This window comes from Podarcis muralis, chromosome Z (genome assembly GCF_964188315.1).
Source record: "Podarcis muralis chromosome Z, rPodMur119.hap1.1, whole genome shotgun sequence".
NCBI lineage: Eukaryota > Metazoa > Chordata > Lepidosauria > Squamata > Lacertidae > Podarcis > Podarcis muralis.
Window position 1 is genome coordinate 30341862 of NC_135673.1, and position 20345 is coordinate 30362206.

The following is a 20345-nucleotide window of genomic DNA, read 5'->3' on the forward strand; positions in this document are numbered from 1 at the left end:
TCCAGTATTAGCCATTGAGAGAGAGAGGAGACTGGATCAAACAGGCCATTGGCTTGACCCTCAAGAGCACTATGGCAGCTTTTTAACATTCTTAAATAGCCATTAGCTGGCTACTAATTGCCTCAGCAAAGGTTAATGGCATAAATGAAGCAGAGTCAGGGAGCGGGTGAGGGAATAGGTGTAAAATGCAGGAAAGTTCAATTCTTTGTGCCTTCAAGAGGCATCTGAGCTACTCTCCTGGGTAACTGGTCCAGAACCTGAACAAGGACACAAATGCCAGGGCGAATTGCAATATAATACAGAAGAGTTTTTTCCCTTAGTTGGAGGGCCAAGCTACATGTAACACATAAGATCAGATCTTCCCACGTTTTTTTGTCAAAGCTTAAAGACAAATGCTCAGGGAGGTGCAATCCTTTCCCTCTCTGAGTTTCCCTGTCTGAAATCAAACACTTAGGTAAAAGCTGCAGCTGCTAATAGCCTCACCAAGGAAAGAAGACAGGTACGGATATAAGTATCTGCCTTTCCCAACCCACCACTTCACCAGTTTACATATATCTATTTCCTTGGGAGATGCTATAAGCCCTGCTTTCAAGCCAATTTTGGCACATAGTCCTTTGGTTTGGAGATCTTGATAAACCATTGTTTTGTGTTCTGATAATGTACTGAATTAGGCTTGCATTAATCACCCACAGAACAACTGTACGGAGGAATTCTGCAGCTTTCACTTCCATTTTATATTAACCACAGTTAGCTATGTCACCTGTACCCCAAACTGCAGTTAATATTAAAATGGATTGTGGAAACGATACAACTTCAAACCACAGTTTATGAAGCTGGCTTATTTCAGCTAACCATAGCTAAGATTAACCAGTTTAGGGTTCAGATAATATGCTAAAGAGCAGTTTAAGTGGAACCTTCTGCTGGAGGAGTAAGAGGGTGGGTCATGAGAGCTAGTCTAATTTAACACCGTGGTTTGATGTTATGCCTGAATGAATGCAGTGACTCTTGGGGCATGTTACACATAATTTCTTAAGAAGGAGGGTGTCTCCAGTACATGTATGCACAAGAGTAGCGAGTTAGGGAGTGGAAGAGAAAATGAAGACATATGTAGGACATCTATACATAGCTTGCATTCATTTTATAGTAGTTGACATAGCACTATGTGACAACTGAAGACCTGGAATGGGTGATTGTAATCTTTAAGGCTGGCAGAAATGGGCATGAAATACCTATTAGGCTTCTCTTCTGTCTTGATACATACCTGTAGGACACAGTTGCACAGGTTTCCTCTGAAAAGTAACTATCCTCCACAACAAAATAGCTGGCACTTATTCTTTGACCAAAATGATCAATGACTGCTTTGCACCTGTTAAAGAGAAAGATGGACAGATAGAGAGGAAATCATTTCTTTTTGACAGGCATATTTATGAAAAGCAAATTGAGGAGGCCTTCATTTTATGCTTCAGGCAAGTTACTAAGCACTTTTTATTTTGAAAATCTTTAAGAAATACAAGAGTTGGAAGGGACTCCAAAGGACACCAAATCCAGTCTGCTAGTGACGAAGGAGACGAGCTGCTAGAATATCCCAGATAGGTGGCCATCCAGCTCCTGCTTAAATAATTCTAATGAATGAGAGTCCATCACCTAAGGCAATCTGTTCCACAGCTGAACTGTTTGCACCATCTGGGAATTTGTCCAAATGTTTTGTCGAAATCATCTGTGCAGCACCCCTTTAAATATTTGAAAATGGCTCTCGTATCACCTCTTAATTATCTCTTCTCCAGACTATACATATTTAACTCATTCAACCTTTCCATGTCGGACTTTCAGCATAGGTTAAAGTTGACTTTTCTGATTTTCAGGCAAAATGGTTTTATTGCAAGAAACTGATTTTAGTAATTGGGCTGTTTTTACTGATTTATGTATTATTATTATTATTATTATTATTATTATTATTATTATTATTATTTTGTTACCTACTTTGATTTGATTTTAGAAAAGAAAGGCAGGCAATAGCTTATGTTTTATTTATTATAAAATAATAAATAAAACAAATGCAAGTCCCATTCAATGGGCTTAACTATTTCTCCCTGAATTTGCCCAATCACTATGCTATAAACATAACCTACTGAAGTGAAATAATTAATGTATTAGAACATTTGATACATTGTGGCCGTGGCAAAGTTTCTTTCAGTAGTCATACGAATCAAAGATCAACATACCCATGACTAAGCAAATAACGCTTCGGTCTCCCTTCCCTGGGGGGCTGTCTGTATTTTATTCTGAATCCATGTTATGGGTTGTTGGACCGCAATAAAGATTATTATTATTATTGATACATCGTTTCACAATGACGTACCCCATCATTTTGGAAGAGGTTCTTCTTTGAACACCTCTACCGTGTACACTGTTTAGCAATGCAGGCAGCTCCACTGGGGGTAAATGGGACACTGCCCCACCAGCCTCAGTCTCCCCTCAAGCAGCCTTCACCTGCTTGCCATCTTAATTACAACCTGTCCAGGAGAAAACATTGACTGGCAGCTTCCTCCTTCTCCTCCTCCTCCTCCTCCTCCATCTCTGCTGTAGAACTCAGCAGCAAGGAGGATGGGGACAAAACGAGAATGAGTTGGCTGTGCCTGTCGTTGGCTCTGGCTCCACCTACTGTTGGCCTCCTGCTCTACAAATCCAGATGGGTACTACTCACCACTGCAGCTATGAGAGCTTTGTGATCAAGTGTTTTATAAATCTTTCTAAATAAATAATTGAAATAATCTAAATAAATAAATATGAGGTAGGGGAACACGAGACCTTCTTGGTCTTGAATCCCATCCCCAGAGTCGCTCACCTGGCACTGTCCTGTGATCCTTCAGATGCCACGTGGAGACCTCATTGTTCACTGAGGCCTTTAAAAGTTTTTTAAAGTTCTGAGTTTTAGAGCAACCTGCCATTTTAAATTGGGCAGCTTTATTTGTTCATTTGTAAAACTGCAGAAAAAGACTATCTCATTGGAAAAGCGGCCTGGGGGACTGTGGCGTTGAAGGATGGCATATAAATACAGAAAACCAAGAAATAACTTAAACCGAATTGGGCAGACATATAGGATCATCTATTCAGCCTGCAACGTTATCCTGATTTAATTTTAACTTTTTAAAAAAGATCACTTTAGAGTTGCTCATTTAAATGCTGCTAACAAACAGTCTGGTCAAGCTGGCACAGTTCATATTTAATTATAAGCTATTCTATTGTTTATGAAACAATTTCTCCCCTCTCTCTGAATATTCCAGTGGGAAGAGTGGAGGTTGATTAAATGTCATGTTGCAGCATTCAAAATAAGCAAAAAAGCAAGTCACTAGTTCTTTATTTCCCCACTTTTTTCCCTTTTCTCCTTCATTCAGTGATGCTTAACAAGTCGGACATACAGTACGGTTTTATCCAAAAAGTAGGAAGGGAGAGTGTATGCACACATCTTTTAATACTGGTTTCTACCTCAAAAGGGATGATCAGCAGAAGAATTCTTTCTAGTGCCACGTTCAAATAAGGAAAACACTTATGCAATGACATTATCAGGTCTTTGTCATCTGATATGTGTTAGGACAATGAATCATACAGAACCCTCCATTGACCTTCTTCAATGTGTCTAGATAAAAGGATGAAAATTAGAATCCATCTCCTTGCCAAGTGCCACCAGTTATAAATGTACTTTATAGGGCTCATTATCCAAACTAATGGACTAAGGGCGACATCCTTGAAATGGACTTACCAGCACTGACAAAGCCACTATGCAATATTTCAGGAAAGATATGTAAATTACAGTGTTTGCTATATCTTTTTTTTACTATGGAAATATAAATTTACATTTGTCACATCTCTTCAGTTGGAGGCCGGGATTGTTTCATTGGAAAACGCACTTAAAACTGTGCTAGAAGTAAAATGCGGGCAATTATTTTTAATGTAAGGCCTGCTCAAAATATACAGACGTAAATTAAAATACCTTAAATCTTATCAAATGGAGCCACATAAGCAAGATCTACGCAGCATAAAAGAACTGGGAAACAAAATTAAAAAGGAAAGGAAGCTTATAGGGAGTGGAAATTCAATTTTCGTCCCCCTAAAGGCAAAAGTCATGAGGAGATTCTCATTCACAAGCAAAGCAGGCAACAAATTTGATGGGTATCCAGTGGCATTAGCAAAACGAAACAAACCCATCCCCCTTATTTTAACTAGAATGCTGTATATGAAAAAAACTTTTTTCTCCTATTTCCCTCCTCAGCATCTTGTTTAAGATATAAAGCTACACATCCTCACTTTGTTGTTGTTTAGTCGTTTAGTCGTGTCCGACTCTTCGTGACCCCATGGACCAGAGCACGCCAGGCACCTCTGTCCTCCACTACCTCCCGCAGTTTGGTCAAACTCATGCTGGTAACCTCAAAAACACTATCCAACCATCTCATCCTCTGTCGCCCCCTTACTGTCGTGCCCCTTACTGGGGCACATAAACATAATCTATAATAATCCAGGGCTCTGTGGCTTGAAAAGATAATTAAGAGACAAGACAGCGACTGCTAAACTTATAAATTTTGTGTGTGGAACCTCTGGCCCTCCAGATGTTGCTCAACTCCAACTCCCACAATCCCTAGCCATTGGCTATACTTGCTGGGGCTGATGGGAGTGGTAGTCCAGCAACATCTGGAGGACAAAAGATTCCTCACACCTGCTGTAAATCCTGATCTGCTATGTGCCTTGCACAGCCATTTCCTAGGGCCATGGGACTCTAACGCTCCTAGGGCTCTTTGTGTCTGCAAGGGCTTCCACATTCACTTCAATGGAAGAAAATGTTCCAATTTCCTTTTGTATTTGCAATTCACTCCTGCCATTAAAATTAATGGGGCAGACCAGACATGTGGGATGTTCCATGCTCACAGTGAAACACCCATGGAGCTCAAATATTAGGGGTGGGGGTGGAATGTACATGGAGCTTCAGTCTGTCTGTCTCTCTCTCACACATGCTCGGAAAAGCTCTTGTGTGCCTTTGAGCATGCAGTGCTCAAAATCATTGCTGAGAATGAGATGACGCAGTTTGAAAAGAGCTCCATGTGTGTGCTTTGGTACGCCCCCAAAATTTTCAACCCATGGCAGGAAAATTAGGAAAGAAACAATACTTGTGGGATTCTGATATTCCATTAACGCTAGTCCTCAAGATGCCTTCTACCTTTTGTCATTTTGCATGAAAGCAATATGATGCAGTTCATATAAAAAGGTTATGATTACTTTACTTAATCTCAGGAAGTGCCATTCCATTGCTTCCATGTTATGTCAGCTTCAGTGATTTAATGGCAGAGAAACTGCAGGACATGCCTTGCACAGAGTTAAATCTTTGTGACAAGAGCATTCTTTCTGAGCGTTCCTGTAATCTGTCACATGACATCCTCTAAAAAAATGGAAGTTACGCTTCAAAATAATAAGCGTTACACTGAAGATAACCAGACAAACATTTTTTACATTTCCTTTGCTATAAGCCACCTTTCCCCTTCATTGAAGGACTAATCTTACCCAAATCTGCTCTGCCCAAACCTAAGAACGAACCTCTGGGTCAGAAATATATATACACACAAAATCAATCTATAAAGCAGCCTAAACACAGTTAGCTCTATATTAGCACAAAAGGAAGTTTTCAGACACTAGGAAAAAAGTTTTCCTCCCCTTTCAGAATGTGAATAGGCCTCAAATGGGAAGCAGAGTATTCATGGCTAGTAACCACTCTAAACCGAGTGAATGGGCAGTAAAATGGCAAATGCAATTCAGTGAAAACAAGTGTAATGTGGCGCATGTTCATTTTGCATGCACTTGTGGGGTTTGAACTGATGGTGATGGGCCAGGATCATGGAGAAAGTGAATAGTGAAAAGTTTATGTCTCACACACATAAAACCAGAACTCAGAGATGTCCAATGAAGCTGAATGCTGGGAGATTATAGACAGATAAAAGAAAGGTGTTTTTTTCCATGCAGTGCATAGATGAACTATGGAACTCGCTCCCACGGGAGGCAGTGGGATAGACAACTTTGATGGCTTTAAAAGATAATTAGACCAATTCATGGAGGAGAAGGCGATCAATGGCTACTAGCCATGATGGCTATGCTCTGCCTCCTCAGTTGAAGGTAGCAATGTTTTTGAATACCAGTTGCTAGAAACCACAGAAGGAGAGAGTCCTTTTGTGCTTGGCTCCTGCTTGCAGGTTTCCCACAGGCATGAGGCTGGCCACTGTGAAAATATGCTGCTGCACAAGACGTGCCATTAACATGGGTGGATTTATCTTTGAGGCTGATGTGGCATCCTCCTCTTCTTTTCAGTCTCCCCGCTTCCATGTGGGGAGCTGGCCAGATACTTATCTTGCCCCAACCCTCATAGGCCAACTGTGACAGGTGGGTGGAGCCATCCACCTGCCAATCGCCTGATGTCATTATGACAGGGGACAACTTCAGAGGGGTTAACGTTCAGTGCCAATTGAGACTGAACTTCTTTGAAGGCATATTATCAGTGCCAGTTGGCATTGACAGCACAGCTTCAAAGTACCCCTTTCAAGCCCATTTGTATTCAAACCACACCTGCAAATAGAGAGGAAAAACGTCAGCTTGCAAGCGCAGCAACGGACTTCTAAAGCACGCTGTTAGGCAAGGGCTTTGCAAGTACTAACTATCGGCTGATCACTGGCCCTTGCAAAGGCCTTGCCTAGCACAGCACACTTAAAGGAGGTCGCTGGAACCACTAATCAGTGGTGACTACAAACCCACATTTGCTGCCCTGCACCCGACATCATATATGACGCAAAGAGTAAGCAATCTTCCTTTCCCCCATCTTCAATAGGACAAAAGAGCGTAAGAACAGCTTACTGGATCAGGCCAAAGACCCATCTAGTCCAGCATCCTGTTCTCAAAGCAGCTGACAAGATGACCCAATGGGAAGCCTGCAAGCAAAACTAGGGTCCAACAGCACTCTCCCCACTTGTGATCCTCACCAACTGGAGGATGTGCTGTTTCCAACAGTGGAGGTAAAAAAAAAAGCTATTAGGGGCACCCTTGAGAGGAAGGTTGGGATAGAAATTTAACAAATTTTTAAAATCTAAATACTTTAATAACAATTGACAACCTTATTTCCCAAGCATTTGTCTAATCCTCTTTAAAAGCCATCTAAACTGGTGGCCGTCTAAACCCACTTCACTGTCCTTCTCTTGAGTTGGAGGTGGAAACAACTAGCAAAATCACTCCAGTCACTGGCATGTGGATCACATTTGTAGAAATCTTAATTGTATGGCTGCATGGGTAACTAAATCTACACAGAATCATAGAACTGTAGAGTTGGAAAGGACCCTGAGAATCATATTGTCCAACCCCCTGCAATGCAAAAATCTCAACTTAAGCATGCATGACAAATGGCCATCCAACCTCTACTTATAAACCTTCAGGTAAGGAGAGCCCACCATCTCCTGGGGGATGCGAGGAGACTGGGTCTTACATACATATGTAGTGGTTTTGCAAATCTGTTTACCTATTTTTGGTTCTGGTATTTAAAGAATTGAATTTAATATACAAAACAGACCTACAACCTTCCCCTCAACTTGCTTTACTTGGAATAAAGGATATGTCTACTCCACCAATTGCTCATAAAAGTCCTTATACCACTGGTCTGTCTAAGCCACTACTGCCAATGCTTGCTGGGATTAGTTGCCCAAGGTCCTAGGCAGACATCTCTCTTGGTCCTGCAAACCTCATCTCCTTTAACTAGATAGTGTGGGGGAGGAGGCAGTGTTGGCAAAGGCTATTTCTACAGGTGAAGACTATCTAAGCAGAACATCAGAGGTCACTGAACTTTTCATTGCCTTACTCCCTGAGCTGCCAGTTTTTCCAGTATATTTTCAGCAACAGGAGTTCAAACCTGGGACCTGCCACACACAAAGCATGTAGTACCACTGAACTACTATCTCTCCTTAACTGATGGTTGTTGCATTTAGCTGGCAGGCTGTCAAGCAAGCAAATTGTGCATGAGTTGCTCTTGCTTAATTAAGTGGGGTTGGGGGAAACCTAGCTTGTAGTACATCTCACACACACACTGATGAAGATTTAGTCACAAGTCTAGCCAACATATGCAGATGCTGTGTGTGATTCAGACTTAGCTGTGCTTAAAGTGGACCTACTGAGATTAGTGGGCTTTATGTTCATTACGGCAGACGTCCCGCTGATTTTGGTAGGTCTCCTCTAAGCGGAATAAGTCTGGATCCAACACATTCTTTCTAATAGACCCTTTCACAGGAGTGAATTCCATTCCCACAGCAAAAAAAATCAGCCAATTTTGTTCCAACTTTTTAAAAAGTTGCCCAGAGGCCCGATACTATTGTAAAAAGAATTCATCCTACAGTAAGAGGGCAGCATAGTTTATGACAACAATCTACCTAAAAACTCATTAAAGCCTTTTCTCTTAGAGTGACATGCATTATCAGCAAAGATTAATCTGATGAGTCTTTGGGTGAGCTTCATTTTTAAAAATGCAATAACAGAGGGCTTTGTTGTCATCTGATGAAAATCAATTAGAGTAGGTAAGGCCACAAGGAAAACTAACATCACTCATCACCAGACCCCCGGCAACCGAAATGATTTGTCTTCCAAGCTTGGGTGATCAGGAAGGAGGCTGCAGTAATATCGCAGGGAAATTAATTTAGTTTCTATATTCTAAACCCACTTTCCTTGTTCTGGAGGACCTATACACAAATTACTTTTAATCAAGGTTGATGTGTTATTAATACCAAGGAAGATCTTTGAAGAACCATTTTTAAAAAATTGACTCCAGCATTTTTCATCTTGCAGTTCTGTGTATATATATTTATATAAAAAGGAGAGAAAGGTTAATTCTTGCTAGCCTTACCTTCTAGTTTCTTTGTCCACCACAAGGCACTGCACAGGATGGCGGAGACAATAGACACCACCAAATACTGCACACATCCTAGAAGAACATCAGAAATAAAATTAAAAAATGAGGGGTGAGATGTAAATAAATTTCAATTCCCAGACCCTCCCAGTGTCCCTATTTTCTAGGGATGTCCCTGATTTAGAGAAGCCATCCTGGTTTCTGATTTGATCCCAGAATGTCCCGCTTTTCCTTAGGACATCCCTAAGAGAAATGTTGAAGGATACAGAGTTATCTGACTCCCGAGCCGTCTGAAGGCAATCCTGTTTAGGGAAGGTTTTTTTAATGTTAATAATATGAATAATTTTATTATTTATACCCCGCCCATCTGGCTGGGTTTCCCTAGCCACTCTGGGTGGCTCCCAACAGAGGACTAAAAACAGAATAAAATTTCAAACATTAAAAACTTCCCTAAACAGGGCTGCCTTCAGGTGTCTTCTAAAAGTCAGATAGTTGCTTATTTCCTTGATATCTGATGGGAGGGCATTCCACAGGGCAGGCACCACTACCGAGAAGGTGCTCTGCCTGGTTCCCTGTAACCTCACTTCTCGCAGTGAGGGAACAGCCAGAAGGCCCTTGGAGCTTGACCTCAGTGTCTGGGCTGGATGATGGAGGTGGAGACGCTCCTTCAGATATACTGGGCCGAGGCTGTTTAGAGCTTTAAAGGTGAGCACCAACACTTTGAATTGTGCTTGGAAACGTACTGGGTGCCAATGTAGGTCTTTAAGGACCGGTGTTATATGGTCTAGGCGGCCACGCCCAGTCACCAGTCTAGCTGCCGCATTCTGGATTAGTTGTAGTTTCCGGGTCACCTTCAAAGGTAGCCCCATGTAGAGCGCACTGCACTATTCCAAGCGGGAGATAACTATGCATGCACCACTCTGGCGAGACAGACTGTGGGCAAGGAGTGTCTCAGCCTGTGTACCAGATGGAGCTGGTAGACAGTTGCCCTGGACACAGAACTGACCTGTGCCTCCATGGACAGCTGTGAGTCCAAAATGACTCCCAGGCTGTGCACCTGGTCCTTCAGGGGCACAGTTACCCCATTCAGGACCAGGGAGTCCCCCACACCTGCTCGCCCCCGTCCCCCAAAAATGAGTACTTCTGTCTTGTCAGGATTCAATCTCAATCTGTTAGCTGCCATCCATCCTCCAACCGCCTCCAGGCACTCACACAGGACCTTCACCACCTTCACTGGTTCTGATTTGAAAGTGAGGTAGAGTTTAATGTTTAATGTTTTATTATGTTTTTACCTATGTTGGAAGCTGCCCAGAGTGGCTAGGGCAACCCAGTAAGATGTGTGGGGTATAAATAGTAAAATCATCATTATGGAATAGGGCATCTCTATTTTCATCAGAGAAATGTTAGCGGGCATGAATTCTATCTTCTCTAAACAAGGTAGCTTGCAATGATTCAAACAATTCATGATGTACGTTATGTAACTAAAGCCACATGAAGGCCACAATCCTATGCATGCTCTCCTAACAGTAAGCTCCATAGAACAGAGTGGGACTTATTTCTGAGTAAACGTGTCAAGGACTGCAGTGCAAATGCCAATTTGAATCTTTCTAGACTTCTTAAGAAACCATCACTTGATGGGAAGATAGAGCTTATTTAATATTTCATTTATTCATTTTTATTTGTTTGTGGATTTTAAAAACCCCAAAGCTGAGCAAGGCCCAAGAAACAGGCAAGGATCCACTAACCATCTCAACCCATCAAACCTCCCCAGCCACCCCACCAAATCCCTGCCTCTCCCTCACCCTGCCCCCACAATCCAATCACCATTAGCCATGCACCTTTTAATAGCCGTTTGTTTCAGATGGAGCTGCTTGCACACCATAATAAAATGGGCTGGCCAAGATAACTTTGCCATATACAGTGGTACCTTGGGTTACATACGCTTCAGGTTACAGACTCCGCTAACCCAGAAATATTACCTCGGGTTAAGAACTTTGCTTCTGGTGGAAGCAGCAGGAGGCCCCATTAGCTAAAGTGGTGCTTCAGGTTAAGAACAGTTTCAGGTTAAGAACGGACCTCCAGAACGAATTAAATACTTAACCCGAGGTACCACTGTACTTTGCTCCTCTCTGCACTACCAGAATAAATCTAACCCTAAAACAGCATTCCTGCACTAATATTTCTGTGGCCATTCACTTCTGATTTTATAAAAGGAAATGAAAATCAGATCCATTCATAAGTGATCAAGACATGTGGATGATGACTTTTAAAAAGTGAGTCAAACAATTCTCTCTCAGTTGAGAGCAAGGTCACAAAACAGGGGGAAAGGGAGTTAAAATAGCTAAGAAACTGAACACACACAAGAAAATGCTCAGGAGAAACCAAGAGGCACCGAAGAAATAAATGAGGTCCTGGTCTTTTTCTTTAAAAGAGTGTGTGTGTGTGTGTGTGTGTGTGTGTGTGTGTGTGTGTGTGTGTATTCAAAAAGAATAACATTTCCATAGGAAAATCAATTAGATTTGTTTGCTCACATAACTGGAGACAGGGTGTTTGGCAATTCAACACAGCCAGCTAAACATGTGTGTTTATTAGACAAATGTTTGTCTAAAAACGGTAAACTAACGAGTGAAGATCTAATAGAAGCAATGAGGCACGGTCAATTTTTCAATTAAATCAGCCCTAGAGGTTTTTATGCAGCATCTAGATGAATCAATATGTAGAACAGATATCCAGCACAGTATTGTACTTGGAATTTATTTAAACATGTGTCTGCGTATGTTTCACACACAGACAGCACATATTATACTACACTATATTACATTATTTATTAATAACTGAACTCTGAACTGAACCCTTCCAACTGTGCAGCCCTGAGATCAGTTGCTGGAGGATGGGGGGCATAAATGAAGCACATGAAGCTTCAGGGAAGGGCAGAATGCAAATTGCCCAGTATCTATACCAAACCTCTGGCAAATGCAGAGGTTTCATGTTAATCGCAAGGGCAAATATTATATATTATTTTAAAATAACTACCCTGCTTTGCAATTCTGTGAGTTTGAGGTGGCTTACCATTAAACAACGATTAGACACCAGCATTGAACGAATGGAGAAGTCGTATGTGAACAACTTATGCACAAAACAGCTTATTATAAAAGACTCTGGGATGGGTCACATTAAGTGGGTATCTTAATCTAATCTACTATATATTTTTGGAAAGTAGTTTGCCTGCCCGCCTGTCCAATTGTTCTCTATAGGTTTGACCACCTCTTGTGATATTGTCATCAAATTCAGTACGGGGTTACCAAGGTGGGGGGAGAAATCTTTGTTGACACTGGGTCACTAGCCACCATTTTAAATCCAGATGGTGAACCAAAATCATGACTTCACTCGGTTTGGGGCATAAGTCTGTATCCTACTGAGGTATTGTCACCAAGCTTGGCACAAGGATTCCCAAAGTGGGTGCAGTGGTCTCTGTTAATGTTAGGTGCTATTTTGATTCAATATGGTGGACCAAAATGTGACTTTGATATGACTTTATCCACCTTTTGGCATGATGGATCCAAACTCACAAGTTACACGATTCATTAAAAAAAACCTTATTTTTATTTGGTTTCTACAGATTTCTGAGTAGTGCCCGGCAATGCCCTGCTAATCTATTACATGGAGATCACACAGACACAGACACACACATAAAACAAATATCCAGCAGTGTAGGGCTGATGGGGAATGAACAGAATCTGGGCAGGGGGTGGGCACTTGAAGTGGGCTGTGCCTGCTTCAATTCTGCAAATGAGCATTTAAACATAGGTGGGAATCTTGTTTAACATCCCATGTGTACTGCAAGGTCAGGGAATGTGGGGCCCTCCAGATGTTTCAGGCTCCAGCCGATATGGTCCATGGCTACAAAAGATGGAAACTGTACTCCAGCAACATCTGGAAAGCTACCCTGGTGTTCAGGATTTCCTGTTCACTTCAATAGCAAGGGCAGCTCCCTGCCAACAACATTTTGCAGTGCAAGGAATATCAAAGGCTCCTAGAGACATATAGGGCTGTATTCAACCAAGTCCTATTCAGAGCAGACCCATGGGAATTAATGGGACTAAGCTATTCATTAATTTCCATGGGTCTAGAATTAGATACAAGCCATGGAGATCCTAGGTGGGACACAACTAAGATGTTGCTGCTAATGGAAGCCAACACAAAGACTCCTGCTAGCTCAATGGGACTTTCACCCCTATTCTCCTTCCCATGTTGCCTCTGTGACTTCTCCAAATCTGCTCTGAAAAGTGGGGGAAACCCTCAGAACAGAGTGCAGGGGGGGGAGGGGGAAATTATTCCATCAGGCAGGCACAAATACCTGAGGTGATGGAACTATCTCCTTAGTGCTATGTTGAGCTCCACCTCCTGGATTTTTATGTTACAGCTTTGTCCCATGCATGTAATTTGTCCTCCTACCTAACCTTACAACAGTCCTATGATTTGGGTTACGGTGAGAAATGGTGAGTAAGGTAATCCCAGATCACCAAGTGAATTGCATGATGTAAAGTTGATTACAACCAGGGTCTCCTTAGTCCTTGACCAATGCTCTAGCCATGACATTTCAGTTTGTAATGAAAATAAACAATTTGCCATCTTATCTATTGACTACACCAACACACTGATGTAGCTGTATCAGAGGGAGAGGTGAAACACCAAAGCCCCCATTACTAATTTGGTTGGGATCAATTTCTATTCGGTTCCTATGTAACACAATGTAAGAACTGGTACCAGACTTGCTTCTTTTCCTCTTCCCATCTCACCCTTTTTGCCTTTGTCCCATAACTATTTGATTATATGCCAACAAGACTGTATGTAATTGTAGTAAATATATGAAATAAGACAGGTGAAACAATTTGGAATTAATTCTCTAATGCTCTTTAAAAGTCGAAATCTATATGAAAATCAAGCAAACTGTCTTGTCAATTTCTTATTCTACAATAGGCTGATTTGGCTAGAACCAAAGTACAAGGTAACTCTGATACTATTAACCCTAAATGACAGACGTTTAAACTGATTCTCCTCTAATTAACTGGCTACTGTCTCAGCCAATAATTCAGGTTTTGCTGAAAGATCGCGCCTGTTACGCACTGTGTTTCAACTTTGCCCTGGTGACATCAAACTGCATTACAGCTAAATTAACAGTTGCGAAAAATTTTGGCCTAGTAATTCCCCGCCCCCCGCCCCCAATCATCTCTAGCCTTTAAATGCCATTTCAATTCCTATCAAGCCAAGGAATCAGCAGCTGCAATTTCAAATACAGCTGCAAAACAATAGACCCCATTAATAGCTGAACTTTTGACAGCACATTCACAGTGATTTATGAGTTTGTATATAATTTGATTATTCTATTAATTCTACTGATTACTGTTGGAGCTAATACAGTGAAGGTCACTCCCTAAAATAAATCTTCATTACATTTCACAGAAAGTAACTGCCTCCAACTGGTTGTTTTCTTTAATTAAAACACTAATGTTACAAGGAAAGAAAGAGGCTTCAGGGTTACTGCATCTTTTGCCACAGGAGGACTATGCTACTGTGATGTGATACTCCTGGACGTGAGCATTTGGGGAAGGGGAATGCAGATGTCTATCTGACATCTTGATTTTTAACTCACCACACACATAAACACACATGCTTTGTTTGGATAACAAATAGGTGGCCTGTGGGAATATACATATACATATACATATACATATACATATACATATACATATACATATACATATAATCTCCTTTTTTATAGCAAAGATCTCCAAAAAGCAGCTGAAAGCAACAACAAAGCACTTTTAATTGTCCAAAACACCACACACGCATTATCTAGTTGTAGGTAGATAATTATCTAGTTACAACAACGGTGCATGGTAAGCCAGTATTAACTACTATCAACAATATTACAGATACAGGTACTGAGAATGAGGAAGCATGGCATGCCTAAGTGCATTCAACAACTTCATAGCAGAGATTAGATTTGAACTAATGCACAGCTCGGATCACAATCACAACACGCATTTAAAGCACTTTTGTAACACTTTAATCAAACGTATCCACTCTTAAGGAAATCAGCCCTGAGTGCTGACTGGAAGGAAGCTGAGGCTCAATACTTTGGCCACCTCATGAGAAGAGAAGACTCCCTGGAAAAGACCCTGATGTTGGGAAAGATGGAGGGCACAAGAAGAAGGGGACGACAGAGGACGAGATGGTTGGATAGTGTTCTTGAAGCTACAAACATGAGTCTGACCAAACTGCAGGAGGCAGTGGAAGACAGAAGTGCCTGGCGTGCTCTGGTCCAGGGGGTCACGAAGAGTCGGACACGACTAAACAACAACAACACTTTAACAGACAAAGCTTTCCCAAAGAATCCTGGGAACTGTAATTTCCTGAGGGTTCTTAGGAGACCACCCCCCACAGAGCTACAATTCCCAGCACCCTTAACAAACTTCAGTTTCCAGTATTCTTTAGGGGAAGCCATTACTCTTAAAGTGGTACAAGAGCATGTGAAATTTATGTGACCATAACCTCTTAGGAACAAAAAAAGGAACTAAAGCAAGACAAAGGAAGATCCAGCTACTAATAAAATGGCAATAAAGTTAGCATTAAAAGAAACAAAGTAACTAAATAGAGGTCAGCAAAAGCCTAGGTCTGGGTAGAGAACTTTTTTGCATTGAGGACAACATTTTGTTGGGATAATCTGCTGGGGGCCCACATGCCAACTGCATTTGGGACCCAAAACAGAGGTGGGGAGGCAGCCCACTCCTCACCTCCCCTCTCCTTCAGTGGGGCAACCCAACTCCCACAGAGAACAGGTTACGTAAATGAACATCTATTTTTGGGTTTTTTAATTTTGAAAGTAAGAACATGAAAGTTTTTATAGGTTTGCTGCTGCTGTATTTTACATATGCAAACCACCGTGATTTATTTTATGCAGTATAATAATAATAGGGGGAGAAATGCATTTTGTATCCCACCATTGCCTCAAGGAGTATGCAACATTATATGTATTTTATCTTGCTCCACACAGCGGCGGAGCAAGTTGATCGGGCGCCTGGGGCAGCACGCGTGCCCTGCACCCAGGGGCAGGGCCAGCTGGGGCAGGATGTTCCATGGGGCCTCTGAGGAGTCTGCCTGCCTCCTCCCACTCAGCCGCCCTATAGCATGGGGCAGCACAGAGCCTGCAGGTGCCCAAGCCACCACGTCACTCCCAGGAGAGATGTGTGGCTCGGGTGCGCTGCAGGCCCCGCAGTGAGTGCTGCCCGGCATTTTGTCACTACCACTCCCAGTAGTGACACCTGGGGTGGCCCGTCCCCACCGCACCCCCCTTCCTCCGCCCCTGGGCCTACTCTCATATTATCCCCACAAACCAAGTGTGGTGTAGTGGTTAAGAGTGTTGGATTGCAACCAAAGAGACTCGGGTTCAAAAACCTTATCATCAGGTGACCCTGGGCTGCTCATTTTCTCCCAGCCCAATCTACCTCATGGGCTGTTTTGAGGATAAGTGGGGCAGAGACCATGTATGCTGCAGAGCTCCTTTGAGGAAGGGAGATATAAATGTTATAAATAAAAATAAGCCGAGAAATAAGAGCCCAGAGCAAGGTCACCCTGGGAGCTTCAAAGCTGAATAAGGGTTTGAACCTCGCTCCCGCTGGTCCTAGTCCCTTAACCACAGTGCAGTTAAGCCTCCTATAGCTTTGATGGGATTTGAGCTGCCCTGCACTCATTTCACGAGAACAAGCGTCATTGAAATCAATAGCACCAACTTCTGCATCATGATCAGAGCATTTATCCAATATATTCAAAACAAGCATCCAGTTCAGCTCTGAGAGCTTCAGCATCTGCAAGCCAGCAGCTATTTCTTAAATGCTAGAATTATTCCAAACAATGTTTTGCAAGAAGGATTTCACTGCTCAACATGGGATCGTGGAGTGCCACACTCACAAAGGACTTTGTATGCTTAGGAGGGCATGTTTCAACACAAAGGTTATTTTCAAATTAAAAGTCTTGTCCTGTCAAAACTTGAGAAATAATATGGGCAAGGACACAAAAGCATTCCATAGCTTTATTAACGACAGCGCTCACTGATCTGTGAATAACCCGAGAAGAAAAAAAAATGAAGATTATTGAGTTACTTTACCAATCTATCCATCCATCACTGGAGAACAGGGCTCAGAAGTGATGGATTATCTCACCTCACTGATGTTTGTCCCAAACTAAGGTTCTCTTCTCAAGGGAGGGGGGCACACCAGCCAACTCCAATCACAACGGTGCTATCCACACCCTTATATCTGTCATCAATGCAAAACTAAGAATAGAAAATGCTGAAACCAAAACAATTTCTTTTAATGATAAACATGCTGCTTAAAAAAAATGAAAAAGCAATGCAAAGTTCAGAAAGTAGCAAACATAGGAAACCACCTTATGCCATGGTAGACTATTTGTCCATCTAACCCAGTACTGCCTACTCTGACTGGCAGCAGCTCTCCAGGCAGGTTATTTCCACCTGATCCTTTTAACAGTGGATGTGGGGGACTGAACATAGGACCTTCTGCATGCCAAACATGTGCATCTTATCAATGATCTATGACCATCCTTGACATCTTCCATGCACTTAAGCTTCAAACCAGATAGTCTGAGCTTTTTATTCCAAGCTATGAAGCCAGCTATCTCATCTAAATTCATTCAAGCTTCTACCACCCAGCCCTACAGGTCTACTTCCTTTAAGATGAGAATGAGAGATAGAGCTGTGTGTCATCACCACACAGATAACATTTCAGCCCAGAAGTTTCATGCAGATGTTTAAAAAGCATGGGACGCAAAGTAGGACCACATAATGTTGGATGGAGAACTCAAGATGTTTCTACTAAAAGCTTTAATGCTCAAATCACAACAATACATAAGCAAAGCAGGTATCAAAGGCACAGCAGGTGCAAGACATGCATAACAAGATAAACATTGATCCAACAAATCACACACACACACACACACCCTTGGCTCCTATTATAAACTAGCGGGACAGGTACTGCATCAGTGCAGCAAGTGGGACGTTTCTTTGGACTGGGCAAGCAAACAGGAATGCCTTTGGATGGGCTAAACCTGAGTGGTCTCTTTGCAGTGGCATGGATCTCTCCATGTCCTAAGCAATGGAGAAGGTGTCAGTGCCAGCTCAGTCAGACTGATCAGCAGGTGCCTACTTGGGGACTGGAGGGTCATCCAGGTCATGGGCAAAGAGCAGTGCAAGGAGTGGCACTGGAACTGGAGGCGAGGCTGGCCCAGAGTGCCTGGGTGATGGCTTGCTGAATCCCTGCCTGTTGCTCTATCCTTGGGTGGTTCCATTGCAGCCAGTCCCAACCACCTGACCCCTTGTCACCAATGGGCAACTCCTCCAACCTGTATTTGTTTTATTGATGATTTGTTAATTACAGAATATGATTTATGCTGTATTTGTGATGTTATTGTTATCTATTGTTTGTAAGCAGCTTCGGTATTCGTTTGAATGGAAAGCAGCATAGCAATACAACCAACCAATCAAGTCAAAACCATGTATCACAGCAGACAGTACTGAAAGCTGCTGATAAATCCAGAAGAATTAACAGGCTCATTCTCCCACTGTTGGTCTCCCATTACAAGTTGTTTACTATAGCAACAAACCATAGTTTGATTGAAAGGGAACTGCACTATCCAAGCAGACTTTGAAGCAGAGTTGCTACAATGCTCATAAGCACCAGAATAGAACATTTAAAACTGGCTGGTCATTAAACCAAGTTAGAAGGGGTCCAAAGTTGCTGTTTTGAACAAAAGCAAAGATGAAAGATTATGCACCCATTATAAAGGATTGAAAGAGTTTTGTTTCTGTGACCAAGCATATTTTCACGTTATTCTATTAAGAAACCCTAGACTGGATCCAAAGGTTCCCATCAAAACTCTTTCCAATGGAGGAAGGGAGCCTATGAATCCATCCCACTGATCTTACAAACATCCATTCATCAGAAAGAAATGGTATATTTGTAAAACCATGGATAAAAAGCAAAATCACAAACCCAGTTTCTATTGCATAAATCTCATTCTGATAAGCTCTGAAAACAAAAATGTGAACCTTGCATATGGAAGTTACATAGTAGCATGAAAAAGAATCCCATTCACTGAGAGCAGTTTCAGAAATAAGGACCAATCTTATTCACTCAAGGGACTACCACAGTTCTAGTGAGCCTTGTAGAGTTTATGCAGAATTCATTCAGAATGGAAGGATATGACTTACAAATGTCTTTGAATCATTCACATAAATATGCATACCTGCCATTTATAACAGTAGCCTTGATGAGAACACACAGGGTAACTGACTGCAAGAAACGCTTAAGAGGGTTACATTAAAACAGAATATGAAGAGGTGGTTAGAAATCACAGGACAAGTGACACCTTATTCTGATAACCTGGCGATAAAAATTGTAGGGTATGATGTATAGGCAGAGATGTTACCACTTGGAAGACTGACTGAACACTAATCCTAGAAGTCTTAGAAACGCTGCTTAGAATTAGCAACACAAGCTGGGGCAAAGGTGGTCCTGTACATAAGAAACAGAATCATTACAAGTTGAGATCTTTAAAGAAGGAAGTGGCTACCTTCCAAGTTAATTGATCGTGCGCTAGGAGAGCATTTTAAACAAATATTTTTCATTTTTAATGCAAGGCAATTAACCTTCTTACCAGACGCAGCACCAACATCCTTAAACAGCTGCCAAGAGCCCATCACTGCTGCCAGTAGTGCCCAGGTCTCCCTTTTCTGGCACTCCAATAAGTGCCAGGCAGCCACCATTGTGATTGCCTACCATGTCCCTGATGCTACGTCACTCTGGTGCACCATGGGCAATCAGAACCGCAGCAGCCTAGCATTCATCGTAGAAGCACAACTGCTGCCACCCTCCTGGTCCTCTAGTAGGCCTCACCTCACCTACCCTTCATGTCTGGTGGAAAGAAATAGGAGGAGGACAGGGGCTGGCTGGCTGGCTGCTGACATGAGAGACACACCCAAGGACCCCCTTCAGCCTAGAGCTACTTGCCCTTCCTCCAAGGAGTTGCCAAATGGCAGTATAGCCTCTCAGCCACTGGAACCTACTTGGTTAAAAAGCAGCTCCATATATTCCTGAGTCAGGATCCATATAGCGCAACGATGTCTATATTGGCTGGTAGCAGCATTTCAGGCTTTCAGACAAGAGTCTTTTCCAGCCCTACATGCAGATGCTGGGACTCTGGGCATGCAAAGCTGATGCTCTACCTCTGAGCTGCGCTGCTTTCCCAAAGCATCCTTTAAAATAGGTTAGGGCAGTGATTCTCAAACTTTTCCTCTGGACCACTTGAAAGCTGCCATGGGTCTTGACACACCATTTAAAAACACATACAC

The 20345-nt window shown here is 42.3% G+C and overlaps 1 protein-coding gene across 1 annotated transcript in view; it reads right to left on the reverse strand.

Moving 5' to 3' along the window:
- Positions 1-20345, reverse strand: part of CHM (CHM Rab escort protein) — a 67438-nt gene that overhangs the window by 17438 nt on the left and 29655 nt on the right. Inside the window, exons 9-10 of the mRNA XM_028714708.2 lie at positions 8915-8992; positions 1262-1366 (exon numbers count right to left, since the gene is read on the reverse strand). Of these exons, the coding sequence (XP_028570541.2) occupies positions 1262-1366; positions 8915-8992 (183 nt within the window). The remainder of the gene's footprint in view (positions 1-1261; positions 1367-8914; positions 8993-20345) is intronic.